Source organism: Halyomorpha halys, unplaced genomic scaffold (genome assembly GCF_000696795.3).
Source record: "Halyomorpha halys isolate HHAL.00 unplaced genomic scaffold, Hhal_1.1 Scaffold299.1, whole genome shotgun sequence".
NCBI lineage: Eukaryota > Metazoa > Arthropoda > Insecta > Hemiptera > Pentatomidae > Halyomorpha > Halyomorpha halys.
Genome location: NW_027107963.1, coordinates 1,095,625 through 1,114,581, shown reverse-complemented (window position 1 = coordinate 1,114,581; position 18,957 = coordinate 1,095,625). Strand labels below are relative to the sequence as shown.

At 29.9% G+C, this 18,957-nt stretch overlaps 1 protein-coding gene and 1 long non-coding RNA gene across 4 annotated transcripts in view; one reads left to right on the top strand and one right to left on the bottom strand.

Moving 5' to 3' along the window:
* LOC106680916 (uncharacterized protein PF3D7_1120600) overlaps window positions 1-18,957 on the top strand; it is a 34,240-nt gene that overhangs the window by 1,114 nt on the left and 14,169 nt on the right. For 2 of the 3 annotated variants that reach the window (XM_024360485.2, XM_014420942.3), the window contains exons 3-11: window positions 2,970-3,093; window positions 4,481-4,625; window positions 4,959-5,015; window positions 6,615-6,710; window positions 9,827-9,910; window positions 12,681-13,922; window positions 14,253-14,909; window positions 14,993-15,202; window positions 17,982-18,167. In XM_024360485.2, the coding sequence (XP_024216253.1) occupies window positions 2,970-3,093; window positions 4,481-4,625; window positions 4,959-5,015; window positions 6,615-6,710; window positions 9,827-9,910; window positions 12,681-13,922; window positions 14,253-14,909; window positions 14,993-15,202; window positions 17,982-18,167 (2,801 nt within the window). The remainder of the gene's footprint in view (window positions 1-2,969; window positions 3,094-4,480; window positions 4,626-4,958; window positions 5,016-6,614; window positions 6,711-9,826; window positions 9,911-12,680; window positions 13,923-14,252; window positions 14,910-14,992; window positions 15,203-17,981; window positions 18,168-18,957) is intronic. The other variant, XM_024360670.2, reaches the window with a different exon arrangement.
* LOC106680920 (uncharacterized) lies at window positions 5,699-10,004 on the bottom strand. Its single transcript, XR_001343165.2, has 2 exons — window positions 9,867-10,004; window positions 5,699-6,270 (listed from the first exon to the last, which is right to left on the bottom strand). It is a non-coding gene; the product is annotated as an uncharacterized lncRNA (long non-coding RNA).

The following is an 18,957-nucleotide window of genomic DNA, read 5'->3' as shown; positions in this document are numbered from 1 at the left end:
CATATTTAAGTTTTACTCTGTAATATAAGCATTTGCTATTAAAATGAAGTGCCATTTGGGATGAAAGATAGTGTTATGTTCCAAAAACAATTGTATTGTGCTCTAAATGGGAGAGTTAATTTGATCATAAAGTCTTATAGTGTTAATAATTAATTAGTGGTTTTTCTGAGATATGATAGGAAACTTGCTATCATTTCACGTAATTTAACTTTTTGTTATTGATGGGTTATTTGGATCCTCACCCCTTCAACGGTTTTGTCTTATGTGCTCATGAATTGTTCGATACTTAATTACTGTTATATTAGTAAATAACTGTTGTATTCAATCTCCTGTTCTCAAGTGTTGGCAATAATGTTTGTAAGTTATACTGTTCTACCAACTTTTTCCTTCAACGTTTTATTAGTTATAATGTGTCTAATTATTTAAACATATTGGTTACTGACTAGTTTTGTATTACCTTTTGTCTTCTGACCACTATGTTTGGGTATACATCTTCCTTCTGTTGTTAAAATCAAAACTTCCTTTATTATTGTTATTATTATTACTTGCATTTTTTGTTTCCCATTATATTATACCAACATCAATGTAAGATAATTTTTTATTTTTATTTATACTTTATATTTATGGTTACCTGTTCTTCTAATGGTGGCTGCACCATCTTAGCAATACTCGAGAAACACCTGGAAGGCTTTTTTTTTATCATCAATATGTCTACATTTCCCCTTTTGATGTTTTTATTTGATTAAATATTGATTTTTTTTTTTTTGTGAATACTTATAAGGAATTCATTATTTACGGGATAACTATGTTAGGATTTTAAAAATCTTCAACTAAAAATTAAAAATCAAATAAAAGTATGGTTTTACTGGAGATCCTGATAAAAGATGTTGGGGGTTCATTGAAAAACAACTGTTGGAGCCTCATAACCCTGAAACAGATTGTGGTAATTGTGCATGATTCATAGAGGTATAGTGAACCTCAGCCTCTATAGTTTTTAATAAATTAGATGTAGACTAGCCAACTAATTTTTCATCTCTTGAGTGACTGTGGAAGGCTTTAGAAGGTTATAATTATTTAACAGCTTATCCCCATTTTATAAATGGCTCTCCTAAATTTTTCATAAATAATATATAAATGGAACATGGTCTGGGTACGGTCAAATAAAACTCAAATAGTAATAACTATTTTAATTGAGCCAACGTTGCAGGGCTTCGTCAGGACTAAAAGAGATACAAACACTCAATATAAGTAAAAAAGTAAATGGAAAATTACAAGGGTGTACAATAACACGTAAAAATTAAATAAGAAAAGTTAAAGGTTATAAACAATAAATGAAAACGGAAATAGTAACCGATAAAAATAAGAAATGAGGTGTAGATAGTTGACCATAGATTATGCTTGGAGAAGTTTGTCGGGGGGTGCGGTCAGCAAAGAACAACATAAATAAACAAAACCATATTTATTTATTTTATGCCGACGTTCCGACCTGAGTTTCAGGTCTTCATCAGGGGTTGTGGCGTAACTGAATCAGTTACAAACCTGCCTTCTACGCCACAACCCCTGATGAAGACCTGAAACTCAGGTCGAAACGTCAGCATAAAATAAATAAATATGGTTTTGTTTATTTATGTTGTTCTTTGCTGACTGCACCCCCCGACAAACTTCTCCAAGAAAAAATAAGAAATATTAAAGAAAGTACTAACTAAGAGATGAAAAAAGGGTGATAAGAATAAAGTCAAGAAAAAAAGAAGAAAATAAATGAGACAGAATTCATACTTGTTTTGACAGAAGTCAAATTCAGAGTGAACCGTTTAAAAAGAAAATATTAAAATTAGGTAAACAATAAATGTTAATATACATTAAAAAAATAAAAGTTATAAATGTACACGGATAGAAAACAGAAGAAATAAGGTTGAAATAATTGGATACAGTAAATATAAATGATAAAGAAAGACAATATACCAAATGAATAGGTATCCAAAGGATCTGTATCCTCTGTAGGTATGTAAATTGTATAATAGAAAAATTAATAATAAAGAAATTAATATAAGTATACTTAAGCCGGTAACATATGATTATGAATTAAAAATAAGATACATAAATATAAAAGAAAAAAGAAATAATAGTAATTATAAAATATAATTTATTTAAGTATGGGGTGAGAATTTAGAAAATAAAACCAGAATAAAAGACATGAATGGAAAGTGGGCTTCTGAAATGAGAAACGTAGATAGAAGTAGTATTATGAGGGTTTTATAAGGTTCAGAATATGTCGGTGGATATGTGAATATGTGAATGGACTCTGAGATGAGACGTTTTTTATGGTTGGGGACAGTTGCAAGAATTGAAGTATTATCGAAATTAAAAGCATTATTCAAGTTTAAAGCGTGTTCTGACAATTTAGAGACAAATGGTTTACAGGAGTTGATAGATGTTTTGTGCTGGGAAATGCGATTCTTAAGTTGATTCTTAGTTTGATGGATATAGAAGGAATTGGAACATTATTGCTATTTTAGATGTATTTGATTGCACCTGGACCATATTCCATTTATTAATACACATGTCAATCAGCGATCTTCCATAAACAAAAAAAAAATATATATATTTATGTATTAAAAATCTTTAAATTTCAGTAAGATGCCATTTTGTCTCAAGATTGTGGATAACATTTAAATGTTGCTAATAACTGATTTTAGTCTAAATTAGTGTAACTATCTTTCTTTAAAAAATAGATAAAATGTTTAGATGTTTGATACTTACTTAGCCATTTTGTTTAAGGTAGTCAATGGCAGGTTGATATAAAAAGCTTAAAATCTTTTTAGGTCTTTACATAAAAAGAGAAAAAATTTTCATTGAAATTAGTTCACTCATTTTCCCTTAATGATAAGAGAAATAAAATCTGACTAAATGAAAACATTTTACCTGTTTTATTTTGTTTATGAGATTTGTTAGTCATTTTTTATTTTCAGGGCAAAGGATTTGAATTTAACCATTACTGACCTCTCTCGAATATATGAATCATCTTCTAGTGAAGTCACAATTTTGAAACAACGATTGAACCTTTATTTAAATGAAAATCAAGAATTAATACAGGTATGCTTTTCAAACCATATTTTATTTCACTTAGAATATAGGTTATTTTATTTTCTCATTTAGATAAAATAAAGTAATTGGGAGTGTGATGGCCCTATGGTACTAACTCCAAGGATCCAGGTTCAAATTAGGTGAGTAAACCCTGTGAGGTCCACCCAGCCTCATAAAGTGGGGACCCTTAAATGAGAAAAAATCTGGCGGTTGAACGTGATGTTGAGAAAATCATCTTGTATAACCCTTATTCTAAAAACAGTGCTTTCTTACAAAGTCCTGATTCCATGACCCTTCATTGGTCATAGGGGTTCGGATTATTATTATTTTATTCACTTATGTTGTGTTTACGGGATTGGATTGAACCGACATCACTGGCTGCACAAATCTCGAAACCTCTCTCTCCTTTTCAACTCAATACACTTTATTGCATTGACAAAATAAAAGCACAACTAAATACAGTTAAAATATAATTTGTAATAAACTCCATCATCCTACACAGTTTTTTTTTTTTTTTTTTTTTTTTTATAAATTTTCAATCTTTTATAGTCTCACAACACAACACTAATTTTCAGTAATTGACAAACATGATTGTAAAAAATGAAAAATGAACAAATAAAATTATAATTTTATTATACTTAACATATATTGCCTGTTATTGTACTTATTAAGTAAGCCAGGGTATTCATTTTCATTTCCTTAGTATTAATTTTCATGTAATGTTGCAAAAATAAATTATAATGGTACTCAGAGTTTATTTTAAATGTATTCTGAAATCATATTGAAACCTTACTGAGAAATATTAAAGTCAGGATTAATAGTATCGGGACAGTTGTATGTCAGTGTAATTATGTTGTATTTTAGAAAAAATTAAGTATATAAATAACTGAAATGTACCTTATTAATTTATTTTTTAAAAAGCTTGTCTTTTAAAGAGCAATTAATTTTCCTATAATCTTCATAAAGTAAATAGAAGCTATATTGACTTTTCTCAGAATGCAGTTAACCTACATTGCCTATGTGGATAATCTAAAACTGTTTTAGGATATTCTTAAAAGTGACTAAACCAATGGAGTTGTAAGGGTAATAACAGCTAGTTATACAAGCTTATGTACAGTTAAATAGCATTAAAATGATCTAAAACATAACTTTTTAGCCTTCAATGTTTGTTAAGATTGTATCATCAAACAGGATTTAAATATTTTAGTTAAAATATTAATGCTGTCAAAATAGAAATTGAAATTTTATTTGACAGTACATCAGTATGTTACTGTTGTTTATTGCTTACAGTTTAGTAATTTAGGAATTCTTTGTTTCTTTGGCAGTTCATTGAACACATGGGTCCTAAATATTTTGCTAGATTCCTATCAATTAATGAGAAACGCTTTTGTTTCAGTTGAAAAATGAAATATCTTCTCGGAATGACCTACTGGAAAAAAAATATCGGGAAGTAGAAGATGAAATATCTCATTTGAGATTTGTCAATAAGCAATTAGGTGATTACTACAGAGAGAAGGAAGCAGATCATGATCACAGTAAAGGTAATATAAATAAAAAAACAGATTATCTGTTTTATCTTAGTTTTAATTTTGATATTGAATTATTATTAATTTAAAACTTAATTTTAAAAAGTAAATGTTAATAAATATTTTCATTATTTGTGGAAGAATTGCAGGTTGTTTTTGTTTTTTCCATTGCAATGTTGACTCACTATTGATTGATTAACATATTATTATTAAACTGATGATGATATGAATCATTTATGAATATCTACTCTAATAGCTTTTACTACTGTCTTGCTGATTATTTATTTGTATATTTTATAGTGGAATTATATCTTTGTTTCTGTCTAAAATGAATTTTTATATTTTTAGATCGTTTGAAAAAATTGGCAAGAAAATTGCTATGTTATGAACCAAAGAACTCAGAAGGTATTTTTTCTTAATTAATTATTATGTTTGTAATTTTATGTTATATTTAAGTTCCAGAAGTAAAATTATTTATCTTAGACAAAAAAATGTCAGTGCTCTCCTATTCTATGCAAGGTAGGTTGCATTAAGATAACTACTGTATAACCTCACTTATCAGATATAGTTGGTAGCGAGACATTGTCGATTGAGTAGGAGAGCTGTGTAGTCTAGAATATTTAAAAGAAAAACTGCATTATTAATTTAATTGAAATAATAGGTAATAATTAATATAATAAACCTCTATAAATAAACTTAGAAGTGAGAATAAATTGTTCGTGTTGGCAATACTGTGTGATTGCTGATCAAGTCAGTTATTTTGTTTGTTGTTATTTTCTGAACATAGTATTTTCTTACCACTTAATTTGTTTCCATCTAATTTTGGATTACTTGGTACAACCGGCTGAATTATAATTCTGTTAAACAGGCTTCTTATTTCCTGTTTCTACGTTCTACTATTCCATCTTATTGCGGTAGGTTGTAGGTAGACTTTATTATTCGTTATGATATTCATGCTTTCCTTATTAATGTTTGCTGTTTTTATTTTATTGTTTTAATATAACTTATTTGTTATTTATAATATTACATTATTTGTTTATGTTATTTTATGAAAATGTGGAAAATCGAACATTAATTTAATTTAGAAATGAGTTTAAAAGCTTTTTATTGAGATGTTGAGGTGAAGAATAAACTTAAGTACTAATATTCTGTATTATGTTAGAATATTTCTTGTAGTTTTTTCTTGTATTCTGATTCCAGATTTTTTATATTGTTTTCACCCAATTCCATATTTTGTTTTTATTCTGGATTTTATTACCAAGGAAGATGTTTATAAGGGAAGAGATCAGGTGAATAGGGTGGGTATTTAAGGATTTCTTACCCTAAATCTCGCAGATGTTGCATCATCAATTACACAACATTACCACTCATTTTATTTGTATGGCACCTACTTGGCGAGTTTTTGTTTTACCAATGGCTTCCAGGTGGTGTACAATTGTTCATTCATTCACATAGAGTTCTTTTACCATTCCTCGTCTTGTTCTGATTGGATCGAGAACTTTGTAGCCGAGTGTGTTGAGGCATCATCTTACCATCCTTGAGTTAGCAGCAGTACTGTTGATTCTGGTGTGGGCGGAACTTCATTTTGTGGCAGTCACACGGATGAAAACTTGAAACACCCCTCCTACTCTGATTGAATAGGTTGGTTACCTATAGGATCCTGCATCAAAAGTCATTGTAAGGGGTGGATTTCCATTTTATAATACCTGTTTCATAACCCCTAAAACATGGTTCTTTAGGAGATTTCTGATATATAAATGTAAGTATACATTATATTAAACTAACTCAGGAGTATCTCTTGTAAGTGATAACATTACAAAGTTGTGAGAGTGTGGTGGCAAGATAGGATAAAATCTAGGATTGGGCAAAGTACTTGTTAGTTAAGCATGAATATTGACGTTAATGCCTTGTATCTTAGTTATTCAAGAAACAACCCTTCCTTATCAAGTAGTGAATCTCCCTCTCCTCTTATTCCTCACTATTTTATTTCTTTATTTGTTTTAGTGAGAAAAATTCTTAATTTGCAACATACACCCATTGATTTAGAACCTAAATCTGCAAAAAATGGCAATAAGAAGAAAAATGAAGACAACTTAAAAGGTAGTATATATTATTAACTTATTTTCAATTTTATACAGAATACTGGGTCTAGATCCGCCCTAATCCTAAATTTGGACTTGATATGGGTTCAGTACTACTGTTCAAGATATTTCAATGTCTTGTTGAGATAAAACTGTTTATTCCCCTCTAAAGAGACATTATTTTTGAAAACCGCCCTTTTCTACAGTTTTTTGTTGTTTCCATCCTATTTAGTGGTATGATTATATTGAATATGATTATACAAGGACTGTCTAGAAAGTAACAGACGTTTTGTAATAAACAATTCACAAATTAAAAAAACTCAAAGTTTAATATATACATTTGAAAGGTACACTCTATTTTTCTAGATACCAATGCCATACCATGGCACAAGTTTTTCAATACCCTCTCTGTAAAAATTTGCCGCCTGTGTTTTCAACCACTGGTTTACACCGGCATGCAGTTTGGCATCAGTATCAAAGCGTTGTTTACTGAGCCATTTGTTGTTCCCACCGCTGGGAAGAGGTGTAATCGCTCGGTGCCAAATCCAGGCTGTATATATGGTGGATGGTCAATCACCTTCCGTCTAAAACTATCCAAGAGTGCCCAGGCACGATTGGCTGTGTGTGGACGTGTGTTGTGAAAACAACACTTTGGTGCTAAGTTTTCCCCGACACTTATTTTGTATGGTCCGCCATAACTTTCTTATTGTTTCACAATACCTTTCTGAGTTGATTATTGCTCCACGTTCCAGAATATCAATGAGAAGCACTCCCTTGGAGTCCCAAAATACAGTAACCATGTCCTTTCTTGCCGTCAGCGTTTGCAAAAACATTCGTAGTTTCTTGGGAAAATGTATGTGCACCCATTCCATCGACTGCTGTTTTGTTTCACAGTTGACATGCTTCACCCTAGCCTCGGTTACGATACGATCCAGAACTGCATTACCATTTGTGCTGTATTCTTGGAGAAAGATTAGTGCACTTCACAAGTGGCAGGATTTTCTATTGCAGGGCACATTTTGACGACCCACAGTGAGGAATGCACAGTCCTCATGCTACAACAGCTGGATGCGTACTGAATGTAGGAACGTTCAGACACCAATATGGTGGCTCTACCCCCACCCATCTCTACGATAGGCCAAAACATTTGTTACTTTCTGGACAGCCCTCGTAGTAGTAGTTTACTTGCACTGGTTCCAGACAGATAACAATTTTTTATATCTTATTTTCAGTATTTTTTATTGAAAATTAATAATGAAGAGTATAGGGTGACATAAGTTATAAAGTTATTTTTGAGGCCTATGATGGATATAATTTTGGAGTATTGGACGACTTTATTTCAGGGGCCCGGGAGATGTAATTTTAAGTTTTTCGGACAAATATATAAGAAAAATATTTTTTCACTTAACATGATGACAGTTGGTAAGGTTGATATGTTGGGATAGTTCACTGTTAAAGGTGAGATTTAATGTGACTATTGCTTCACTGACATTACTTTTACTATTTATGATCATGCCAGACTCAGTGCAACATTAATCAAATAGTTACCCCATGTTAGTGGCTAACACTTCTGCTCCAATAACAGAAACTGCATGATAGTTCACTGTCAAGGCCTACACATGTGATAATTAACATGCCAGTTGTTTCACTGACATTACTTATAATAGGGGTATTCATGATGTTGTGTTAAATGTTATATGTTTTTCCATGTTAAATGTTATAACTATAGGATTGTGAGCAGCCCTATTTGAAGTCATGTTAAACGTTAAATGCATAAGAGTCCCTAGCGGATTTTCTCAGCAACTTGTTGTATAAGCTTTTATGTTTATAACCTTCCTTCCAGACCCTCATGTTATTGTTTACTTCAGTTTTGATTTAAGTAATTAATTAAAACATGCCTAGAGTGAGTGAAAAGTGGAATTTGTGTGAAAGTTTAGCTTATGAGTGTCTTATTGATCTTCAAACTTGTGAAGAAGAGAATGAAGATGAGCTAATTGACAACTGTATTGAAAGTCACAACTAATATGGCGGCGATCTCAACTGGTCTCTTGTGTGACGTCATTCTCGATTTAACTGACCAAGTAACAGACTCTCAGCCATGTTAAATGTTATTTCGTTTTACCACGGCAAAAGAAGGCAATTTTTTTCGATTTAACACGAGTTTTTCCATTTAACACGCTTTAACATAGATCATGAATACCCCTAATATCAACTACATGCCGGAGCTAGTGCAACTATACAATCATGACTGTAACCATCATACAGTTACGGTTATTTATCAGGTAAAATGGGTATTTTAAAGGTGCTGAGTGAGTTTGTTTTAGTAGGGAGAATTGGCAGCACTGCTTATTAGTCAAGTATTAATAACAATGCAATTGACATCTTCAGTTATATATCACTCCCTTTTTTAAATAAGTAATTATATTAATCTCATATTTGTGGAAAGTAAATAAAAACTAATAATTTCTTACAAAAATGTTATTTTTACAATTCTGAATTTTTTTAAACATATTTACTGTAACCAGCTACACCTAGGGAGCACTGTGTACGGGTTAAATTTTAAATTATCCTTGATATATAATGGCTAGGTTGGTGGTGTTAAATAAATTAATAAAAAGGTTGAGGCTAAAAGTATCCATTTTTTTATAATTGATAAATATCAATCAATTGACATTGTTTATGTTTATTGATATAACCAATTGTTTTGTAAATTGTAATATAATTGTTAATTTATTTGTTTGTATGTTCTACTGAAACTAGCTGGCTCTAAATCAAACTGTTTCAAAATATTGTAGTTTTACAATTTTGTTGACGATATGATGGTTTAAACTTTCAAAATTAATCTCCATCTGTCAAATTATTGTTTACACATTAAACAAACCAAAAAAACACCTAAGTTACACAAACTTAAGAAAATATACTGATGTATGTTGTTTTTTTAAATTTTCATTCTGTGTTATTTTATTAAAATGGTATGAAACTGTATATTTTTATTTTATAATAATTTATTATGTTTTAGATTGTCAGTTGTTCTGAGTGAATGTTTTTATACTATATTGATTGATACATGATATATTTTTAGTATCTATTATCATTGTGAGATATAATGAATATATGTGTATTTATAATTTCCAGATATGAAGAAAGATAATGTTAAAGACAATGATTTAATTACCATGAAGTCAAATCCTTCTGATATCTTGAATCCGGATGAACTCGGTAAATATAAATAGAATTTGTACAAGTAATGTATAAATAAAAGTTTTATACATTTAGTTATTATTTAGTGCTCTGTTTGAATTATGCAAAATTGTCTTTTAATCAAAATAAAATTAATGGTGAAATCTTTTTAAAAGAATCTAGATGTAAATAATTACCATACATATATGAATAGAAATCATTATTTCATTATTTAAATCTTATAGTTTGTGCAAGCTGTATTTATTTAACATATGACAATTAATTGTTTACAATTCATAATTTATGCTTAATGTTCTTGCTTTTAACTTATTTAGTTAAATAGTTCCAATTTAAATTCCATTTTTTTATTTATGCTAGTATTGTTAAACTAACAAATTGTAAGGTTAAAAAGCAAGAAAGATTGTCAAACTATTATCACTAAGCTTTAGTTAGCTTTTTTTATGTCAACCAAGTTTTTCAATTTCCTCTTTACTGAAGTTTGGGTTTATGTAATACTTTTTTGTATTAAAATTTGTATCTGATCTGAATTCTTATATACCAATTATGCAATATTTTATCGTCAAGAGTAAATCTTCTTTTCCTTGTCAGGTGTGATACAAGGTTCTCCCATTTATTTCTTATTCATTTTCCTCGTTTCTTATGTTTTAAAACCATTTTTATACGCTATAGTATTAGCTTTTGGTCTGTTTTTTCTTCAGTTTACTGCTTCTTTTTGTTAAAATTTATTGTTGTTTACTTCTATACAATACCATAATGATATTGTAAAAAAAAAATTCAAAATTTATTTTTCATTTTTAGACTTTAGTTCTACTAGATTTGCCTCACTGTAAAGCATTTATTTTCTCAAGAATGTAACTATTTCAATTAATTTTTTTTTTTTTTTTAATAAAAAAGATTAAATTTATAGAAACTACATCTACTGGATTTTCAATCTTTGCCAATGAAAAAAAATGAAATTAACAGAGAACAATGAAAGTAATGAAACTCTTAATTAATTTTATAAGCTCTTTGAATAAGAGATTAAAACCATTATATTATTATAAGTCAATTCACCACCCAAGATAAAATGGGACCAGGATTGCCACCTTAAAAAATGAATATTTCTGAAAATAATTGTAATATACTCAAGCACATGTTTATGCCTTGCTCTGGAAACATTAGTCCTTGATGACCTTACAACCATTGAAAATGCTCAAAAGTTTTACTAACTTCCATGTTTTTGAAATAACATTTATGCTTTGTGAAAACTTATTCGTTTCGAGTTAGGATTGTTTTTCATCAAGATATGCTAATGAATCTTTTAGTGTATATGGATAGGGATGTCAATGGTAACATATTTGAGAATCTTGAATTTAACAATTATTTTAAATGTAAAATTTTTTGACTATTCACTGTTTACAAGAGACATGGCTTTCTAATTACGTATATACACTATATAATATAATAATACACACAAAAATTGAAGCCCATTATAAATTATGTAAAAACAACCTCAAAGTCAGTCATAACTGTAGTTTGTCAAGCCATCATGAGAATTACCTTGCTTTATATCCATGTGTGTGTTTTTGTTTATACAAGGGTAATTTGAAAAGTTCTCCGAATGTACTAGAAAGATGTTTCTTACTTTGGTGGAACTGCTTTTATTTTTCAACATAGTCTCCCTGTAGACTAATGCATTTGTTCCAGCGATGTTTGAATGCCTTGGTTCCATCTCGAAAATGAGATTTCTTCAGGCCTGCAAAATACGTCTTCAATTTGGCTGTCAGTTCTTCTCTTGTAGGAAATCTCCATCCACCTAGGAAAATTTTCAGCTTGGGGAAGAGATGTAAGTCTGATGGTGCTAAATCAGGTGAATAAGGTGGTTGTGGCAATAATTCGTACCTCAGTTCATGAAGTTTGGCCATGGCAATAGCACTTATGTGCGGGCGGGCGTTGTCCTGATGAAAGAGGACTTCTCCTTTTTTTGCGTATCTTGTACAGTAGTTGGTCTAGGAGGTTTAGTAAGAAGATCATCTATTAGCAGAATGCCTTTTGCATCCCAGAAAACTGAGGCAATGACTTTTCCGGCCAAATGTACTGCCTTTGCTTTCTTTGGTGGTGGTGACTCAACATATTTCCTCTGCTTTGATTGCTGTTTGGTCTCTGGGTTATAGTAGTGGACCCAAGTTTCATCTGTAGTCACAAACCGGCACAAAAAATCTTGTTGGTTTCGCTGAAAACTAGCCAGATTTTGTTCAGACACCTATCTTGCGGATAATTTCTCATTCCCAATTCTTCGGTTAAAATTTGATATACCCGTTCAGGTGACATCCCTATAGCTTCAGCAATCTCATGTACTTTAAGTCGAGTATCTTCCATGACCTTTTTATGCACTTTTGCGATAAATTCTGGGGTCGTAGCTCTTTTTGGCCATCCATTACGTGGATCATCATCTAAGCTCTCCCGACCAAATTTAAACTCGCTGGTCCACTTGGCAACAGTTGAATATGAAGGAGCAGAGTCCCCCAGTGTGTTCTGAAAGTCGGTATGAATTTCCTTTGCTTTCATACCTTTCTTTACAAAGTACTTAATCACTGCTCGAATCTCAGTTTTTTCCATTGTCACAAATAAGTATGCATAAAACAAAAAAAAGAGTCGTCATTAGCACTCACGCCACGTGTTCACTCACAACAGATGTGTGATTATTGCGTGGGAACCACCTTGCTTTAGCAGTGATTCCGAGAACTTTTCAAACCACCCTCTTATAATATTCATATTTTATTGTCACTGATTATTTGTTTGTTTTCAGAAGACATGTCTGACAACAGTGATTGTGAAAATGATACAGATTGCAATGAAACCAATAACTTCTTGGGTATCGAGGAAGGGTCCAACTCTCAAAGTCCTGAACCTGTGCTTGATGTTAGTAATGTTAATAGTATGCCTGACAGCTTCATAACATCACAGCCTTTCGATGATAAATCAAGTTCTGAAAAGTCATGTCAAATAATCAGTAATAATGGGGATGATATTATTACTTGTGAGGAATCAAACAGTTCGTCTAATTGTGTTGACAGTATTGATCATTGTTCGTTTTACAAAAATGTTTCCAAAGATGCATCAAGTATTGAAGAAGTTCATGAAAATAACAGTAAGTGTTCAGAAGTTGTTCCTTCAATGTTGGAAGAAGACAGTAGTACTTATGATGACAGATCAGAACAAAATGACATTGATGCTAATCATAAGGATTCAAATAATTTCCTAGAATTTGAAGGCAGTTTACCAGATTTGATTTCTCCCTTGAAATCAGATGAGCCAAGAGTACTCGATTATCTTGATCACAACCAAACCTTGCAACATGACGGTGTTATCCAAGTTAACTCAGATCATGTTAATTCTAATCTAGAAGTTACTGAAAATGGTGTTAATAATAGGATTGAAAAAGAATCTAGTGATATAAAAAATGAATGCTCTTCGAATAGTGGTGATCAAACAGACAAGAAAAAATCTCCACATTCTACACTTAAATCTAAATACCAAACTTTAAATGATAGTTTACTGTTTACTGAGAAACCAATTAATGGTAGCCATATACCATTGAATGGGAACTATGCTTCTAATTACCAATTTCAAAATTCTCATTGTTTTGGTTGTTGTAATAACAGTTGTGATGCTAGACCTCCTGTTACTTTAAAACTTTACAATTGTAGTAACGTTGAAATTAGTATTCCTCCAGTGATGCAAAAACAAAACCTTCCTATAATAACAGTGAGAGATAAATGTAATGTCGATAAGTGTTGTGTTGACACATCTGGTGATGTTAATGAACTAGCAGACCCATCTGCAATTCACTGCTCTTTTGTTCGTGACAAAAGAAATACCCAGTGTAATGATGGTAGTATTAATAAAAATACAGCAACTGTTCTAACCTGTAGCGGACCATCAATTAGCAGATCAAATGATTACAGGACAGAAAACATGAAAAAAATATCTAATCCTTATTTCCAAAGTGGTCGTGATCAACCCAAAAATCATGATTATTATTTCTCAGGTAATTTATATTTACTATTTTGTGTGGTTTATTTTTATGTAGCTCATTAGCTAAATATGGTTTATGTTTTTTTAATCCAAGATTTTTAATATACTGTAATATATTCCAATATTTCTATTCAAGCTCTGAATAATTTATGCTGGTAACTAGCAAGTATTAATTTTCTGTTTTATTTTATGTAGAAGAAATATTAATTTTACATGTTATTAATCATGATTGTCATTATGATTGAAGCTTGAATGCTTCCTTTAGTTTCAAACTTAAGTAACCTTAGTTCTTGGATTTTCACAAACCTAAGATAACTTATATTATCGTTCTTTTACTTTTCAGATTACCTATCAAAGAACAAAGTTAGTGAACGCAACTGTACATTCAGAAAGCAGTACTTTAATGAAAGTGAAAGTGATACAATAAAATGCAATAGATTGTTTCCCATCAGAGCTGATAAACAATTTGATCTCGAACACTTTTGCTATAGATTTGGAAGCTTATCTTTGAAATATTCGTTCCCAGAACAATCTTGTAAAGCCAGAACTTCAGATAAAATGAATAGCACAAATATATATTCATCATTGTTCAATATATCTCAACCTCCTGTCTTTCATAATAGTTTAAAAAGTTCTCAAAATTCGAATAATAAAAATGAATGGGTATTTGGACAAACTTTCTTAAATGGCACTACAAGACAAGACACTTGTCATAAGACAGTAATCAAGCCAAACAACTTGTTGAACAAAGGAACCGAAGAAAATTCTATAAATAAAATAAAACATTTTAACATTTTACAGAAATCCGTTTTAGAATTGAAAACTGATTGTTTAAATAGAAAAAATATTAATGATACTATAAAGAATAAGAACTCAGCAAGGGAATCTGTTCAAAACCCATTTAAAAGGATTCAGGAAATAAGCGAAGTGATAGGAATTAAGGACTGTTTAAAACCTGTCTGTTTTGAGGTTAATGCTTCCAAAACGTTTTTTCAAAAAGGTGATGTGTGTTTTTATCTCTGGATATATCCATTAATTTTCCTAAATTATATTTTCTGATATTTACTTTTTTCTTTTTTACAGAAAAAAGTTTTGAAAGCAGACAAATGGTATTGGCTCAACCTTGTATAAAACCACCTGTCGAAAATAATCAGGTTTCTAATGCAGAAATAAACCACGGGCCATTTAGAAATAACTCAGCCAAATTGCAGCCATCACAATGGAATCAAACCAATCCTAGTATTGTAACTAGAACTTCCAAAAGTGAATCTGTTCTTTCTTCAAATGATAAAGGTAAATTTTACTTCTTACTTTTCAATTTAATTTGGTATAATCTTTGTCACCTGCATTCTAGTCCTATGATTTTACTCACACAGCAGGCTAGTAAAATAGTAATCAACCCAGGAGTGTTAGCAAATTTATTTTAATAGTTGGTGTTGTGAAAGTGTAATGAAAAGTTTATTTCTCCCTGAAGGTGCGTAGGCCTAATTTAGCAAATTTTTTTTTCAAGATGGCTGCCATATATTTTTAGATTTGTTGCCAGTAACTTGTACAGTATTACTAGCTACTCAGCAATAGAAATTAGTAAAATTTAAAACATTAAATTAAACAAATTATATGTATGTTTAAGGAGGTTTGCATCATCTTAGATTTTAAAAGAACCTATTTTATACCTAATGATTTCTAGTGCTAAGGTAGTGCAGTGCATTTAGGTTTATACCTAGAAACCCTTTTAGAATGAATAGATTTAAAATTTTCCCTTCCTTTATTGGGTATCTTATTTCCAGAAATAAAATATTTACCCATTACTTGTTTCAACTTTTGTTTTTATATACTTCAATCAAAATTACTTTTTTTGGATTGTATTTTTTCTAACTGTTAACAAACATTATCTATTAGAAAATAATTTAATCTTTTATTTTGTCTAAACAACAGAAACAGTTGACGTCCTTAAAATGTAAGTATTGAAATATTGCAAGAACATTCCATCATTACATTTAAGAAAAAAACTAAAGTTTTCGCTGATTTTTAATTCAATGCTCAATATCTTGAAAAATACTTACAGTGCGAACAATTGTTTACTTGCTCTTTTTTAAAGTAGAGTAGATTTGAGCGCTAATAAAACTCTTCACGTTCAACTGCTATGTTCTGGATAGTAATGATAATATTAAACTACTTTATTGTGCATTTAACACGCTTCAAATTGAGCTCTGATAAAGCTCATTGCGTCCAATATTTTCTGAGATACAAAAACACCTAAATGTTTTTCCAAATAAGTTAATTATTAATGAATTATCTAATCACATTATTTTGTGAAATATGATTAATCTTAGATATTTTTATTCCTTCAGCACAAATAGTTTTTCGCGATTTTGATACTGTGCAACATTAGGAATCAGTCATATATGGAGAAAAGTTTGATATTTTATGAACAATTTGACATATTGATATCTGATAGCCAATTGGAAACTCGTGAAATAAACCACTAAGTAGTTTATAATTATCATCTTCATAATAGTAGCAGTTTCAATGATGTTCGTCAAAATTAATCCACAAAATGTTGATTTCTCATTTTTTACAAAAAAAAAATAAAAAAAATTGTTTTAAAAACTATCTCAGAAAATATTGAATGTATAAAGCTCTATTTGAAGCTCATTATGTAGTTTGTAGTGATTATTTTCATAAGTATGGTGGTTTTCATGATATTTGTCAAAATAAATTCTCAAAATGATAGTTTCTCATTATTCAGAAGAAAAATGATCACTTAGGAAAGATTGTACATAAAGAACATCTAGCATGGCTCAAATTGAATCTCATTAAATGCATTATAAAATAGTTTATAATGACACTTCAGCCACTTGTAATACTTTGGGATTTACTAGGAATAAACCTGAAAATATATGATAGCCACTTGGAAAAATCTGCCATGTTAGGTCTACACACCCCAAGAAATCGTAAACTTTTTACCATCGTGTTTTTCAAACATTTTACATAAGAATGTGTTGGCAGATATTAATATACACTTACTTCTAAATATAGAACAATTTTTAGCTATTTTTACTTGGGTATAACTACTCCTTTACTATTCAGCACTTGTGTTAACATGTTGACACTGGTTATGTACTATATTTTATTTTGGTCTGAATGAACACTTTATTTACTATTAACTATTGCTCTTCATTGTGGCAGCTTTTATTAATATTCTTTCTAAAAGGACTATTTTAATAATTTCTAAGAAATGCTCGTTTTTTAAAAGTCCTTAAGAAAGCTTGTTGATTATTATTATATTTTATATTATTTATTAAAAAAAAATATTTTTAATCTATTAATCTCCGTATAGTGAAGAAATATTTAATCAAAGATAAATGTTTTGAAAATTACATATTCACGAAAAATCCTATTTTGAGAGTTTAAAAAACCTCTGTTGCTTTGAAATGATTTAAATTCATGCATAAAGTTCCTTTATTCTGGCATTGTATGGTAAGGGACATCATTACTGTAAATATATGTGTGTGTGTGTGTATATATATATATAGCAAAAAATTATTCAGCAAAAAATAATAGCGTTATTCAAGTTTGTTTGGAATCAGAATGTACGTATAAGGAACAACATTGTACTTGACGAACCATGTCAGCATGCCTGGATGACTGGTCATTCGTCAAATATTACAAGGCATTCATTTTCGGCCAACTTCAAATTAAAATTTTTGTTAACCTACGGTGCACTTTTAAATTTCATAAGCAAGTATATTTTATTATAATGTAATTTTGTATTTTTTTGTTTAATTCGAAAGGAAATAAAAGTTGTACTAAAGTTTAATATGAATTCTTGAGAACTCTAACAAAATAGTAATTCAAAGATGTTTAATTTTTAATTTAAGTTTAATTTAATTTTTCTTGATATACGTTGAGTAATCCAAAATATTTCATAAGCTTGCATACTTGAAGTTCTGGGTGGGAGGAAGTTCACTCTATGTATTGTGTCCTAGATAAATCAGATCTTTAAGATGAAATACCATTCGAATGATACAATTGTTATTAGTTTGCTTAATGTATTTGTCTTTACTTTCAGGTTGTTCAAAATCAATTTTCGATTTAGATCAGAGAAAAAATGTTTCAACTGGTAATTTTGTTAATATTTGTAACAATAAAACAAAAGATGCTGCTGCAGCCGATGTATCATCTCAAAAAGAAGCCAAATTAGATCAAATACAGAAACCTCTTGCTTTAATTAATTCTGATTGTATTAGAGAAGAAGGTAATCTTTACTTGTATAACTTTGCTGATAAATTTAATTTTTTTTAAATTAATATTATAGTTTGTTATAATTCTTATATCTAAAATCATTATTACCTATTTAGTGATCAAGGTTATTGTTGACATTATAAGTTTACTTATTAGTGTTTCTATTTTCTGATTGTGGATTAGGTGAGAGTGCAGTATGTCAAACTGCAAATATTTAATAAGATAAAAGCCAGAAATAACACAACAAAATTTGCCAGAATTAATTAAAAGATAATTTACTTTTATTATGCAGCATCATTATTAACATAGTAAAAATTGAGACGTTGACAAGGAAATTTTGTTGCATCCTCTTTATATCCCTGATACATTACTCTCAGATTTTCATTTCTTTTTGTCCCATTAAAACTCCCTTGATGGAGTTAAGTTAGTTTCAAAAGAGACCTGTAAAAATTATCTTATTTAGTTTTTCAACCAAAACTGACCCTAGCTCTACTACAATGATAGAATTTAGGTTCTCCGAGGAAAAGGACAGAAGGTTGTTGAACAAAGTAGACGATATTCAACTGAAACAGTTCATTTCAAGTATGAAAAAAATATTTTTAAAATACCAACAAAACTTTTTCCAAGCCATTTTGTGGCTATGGCCACTGTTTCATACATGCAATTAATTAATTAAATTAAAACACATTAATTTAGTAATTTTTTTTCTTCTAAAAATTTAAATGTTTTTTCCTTACATACATCAGCTATTTATTTAAGGTTGGTAATTAATAAAAATATATTTATGGTCAAGAAGAGAAATA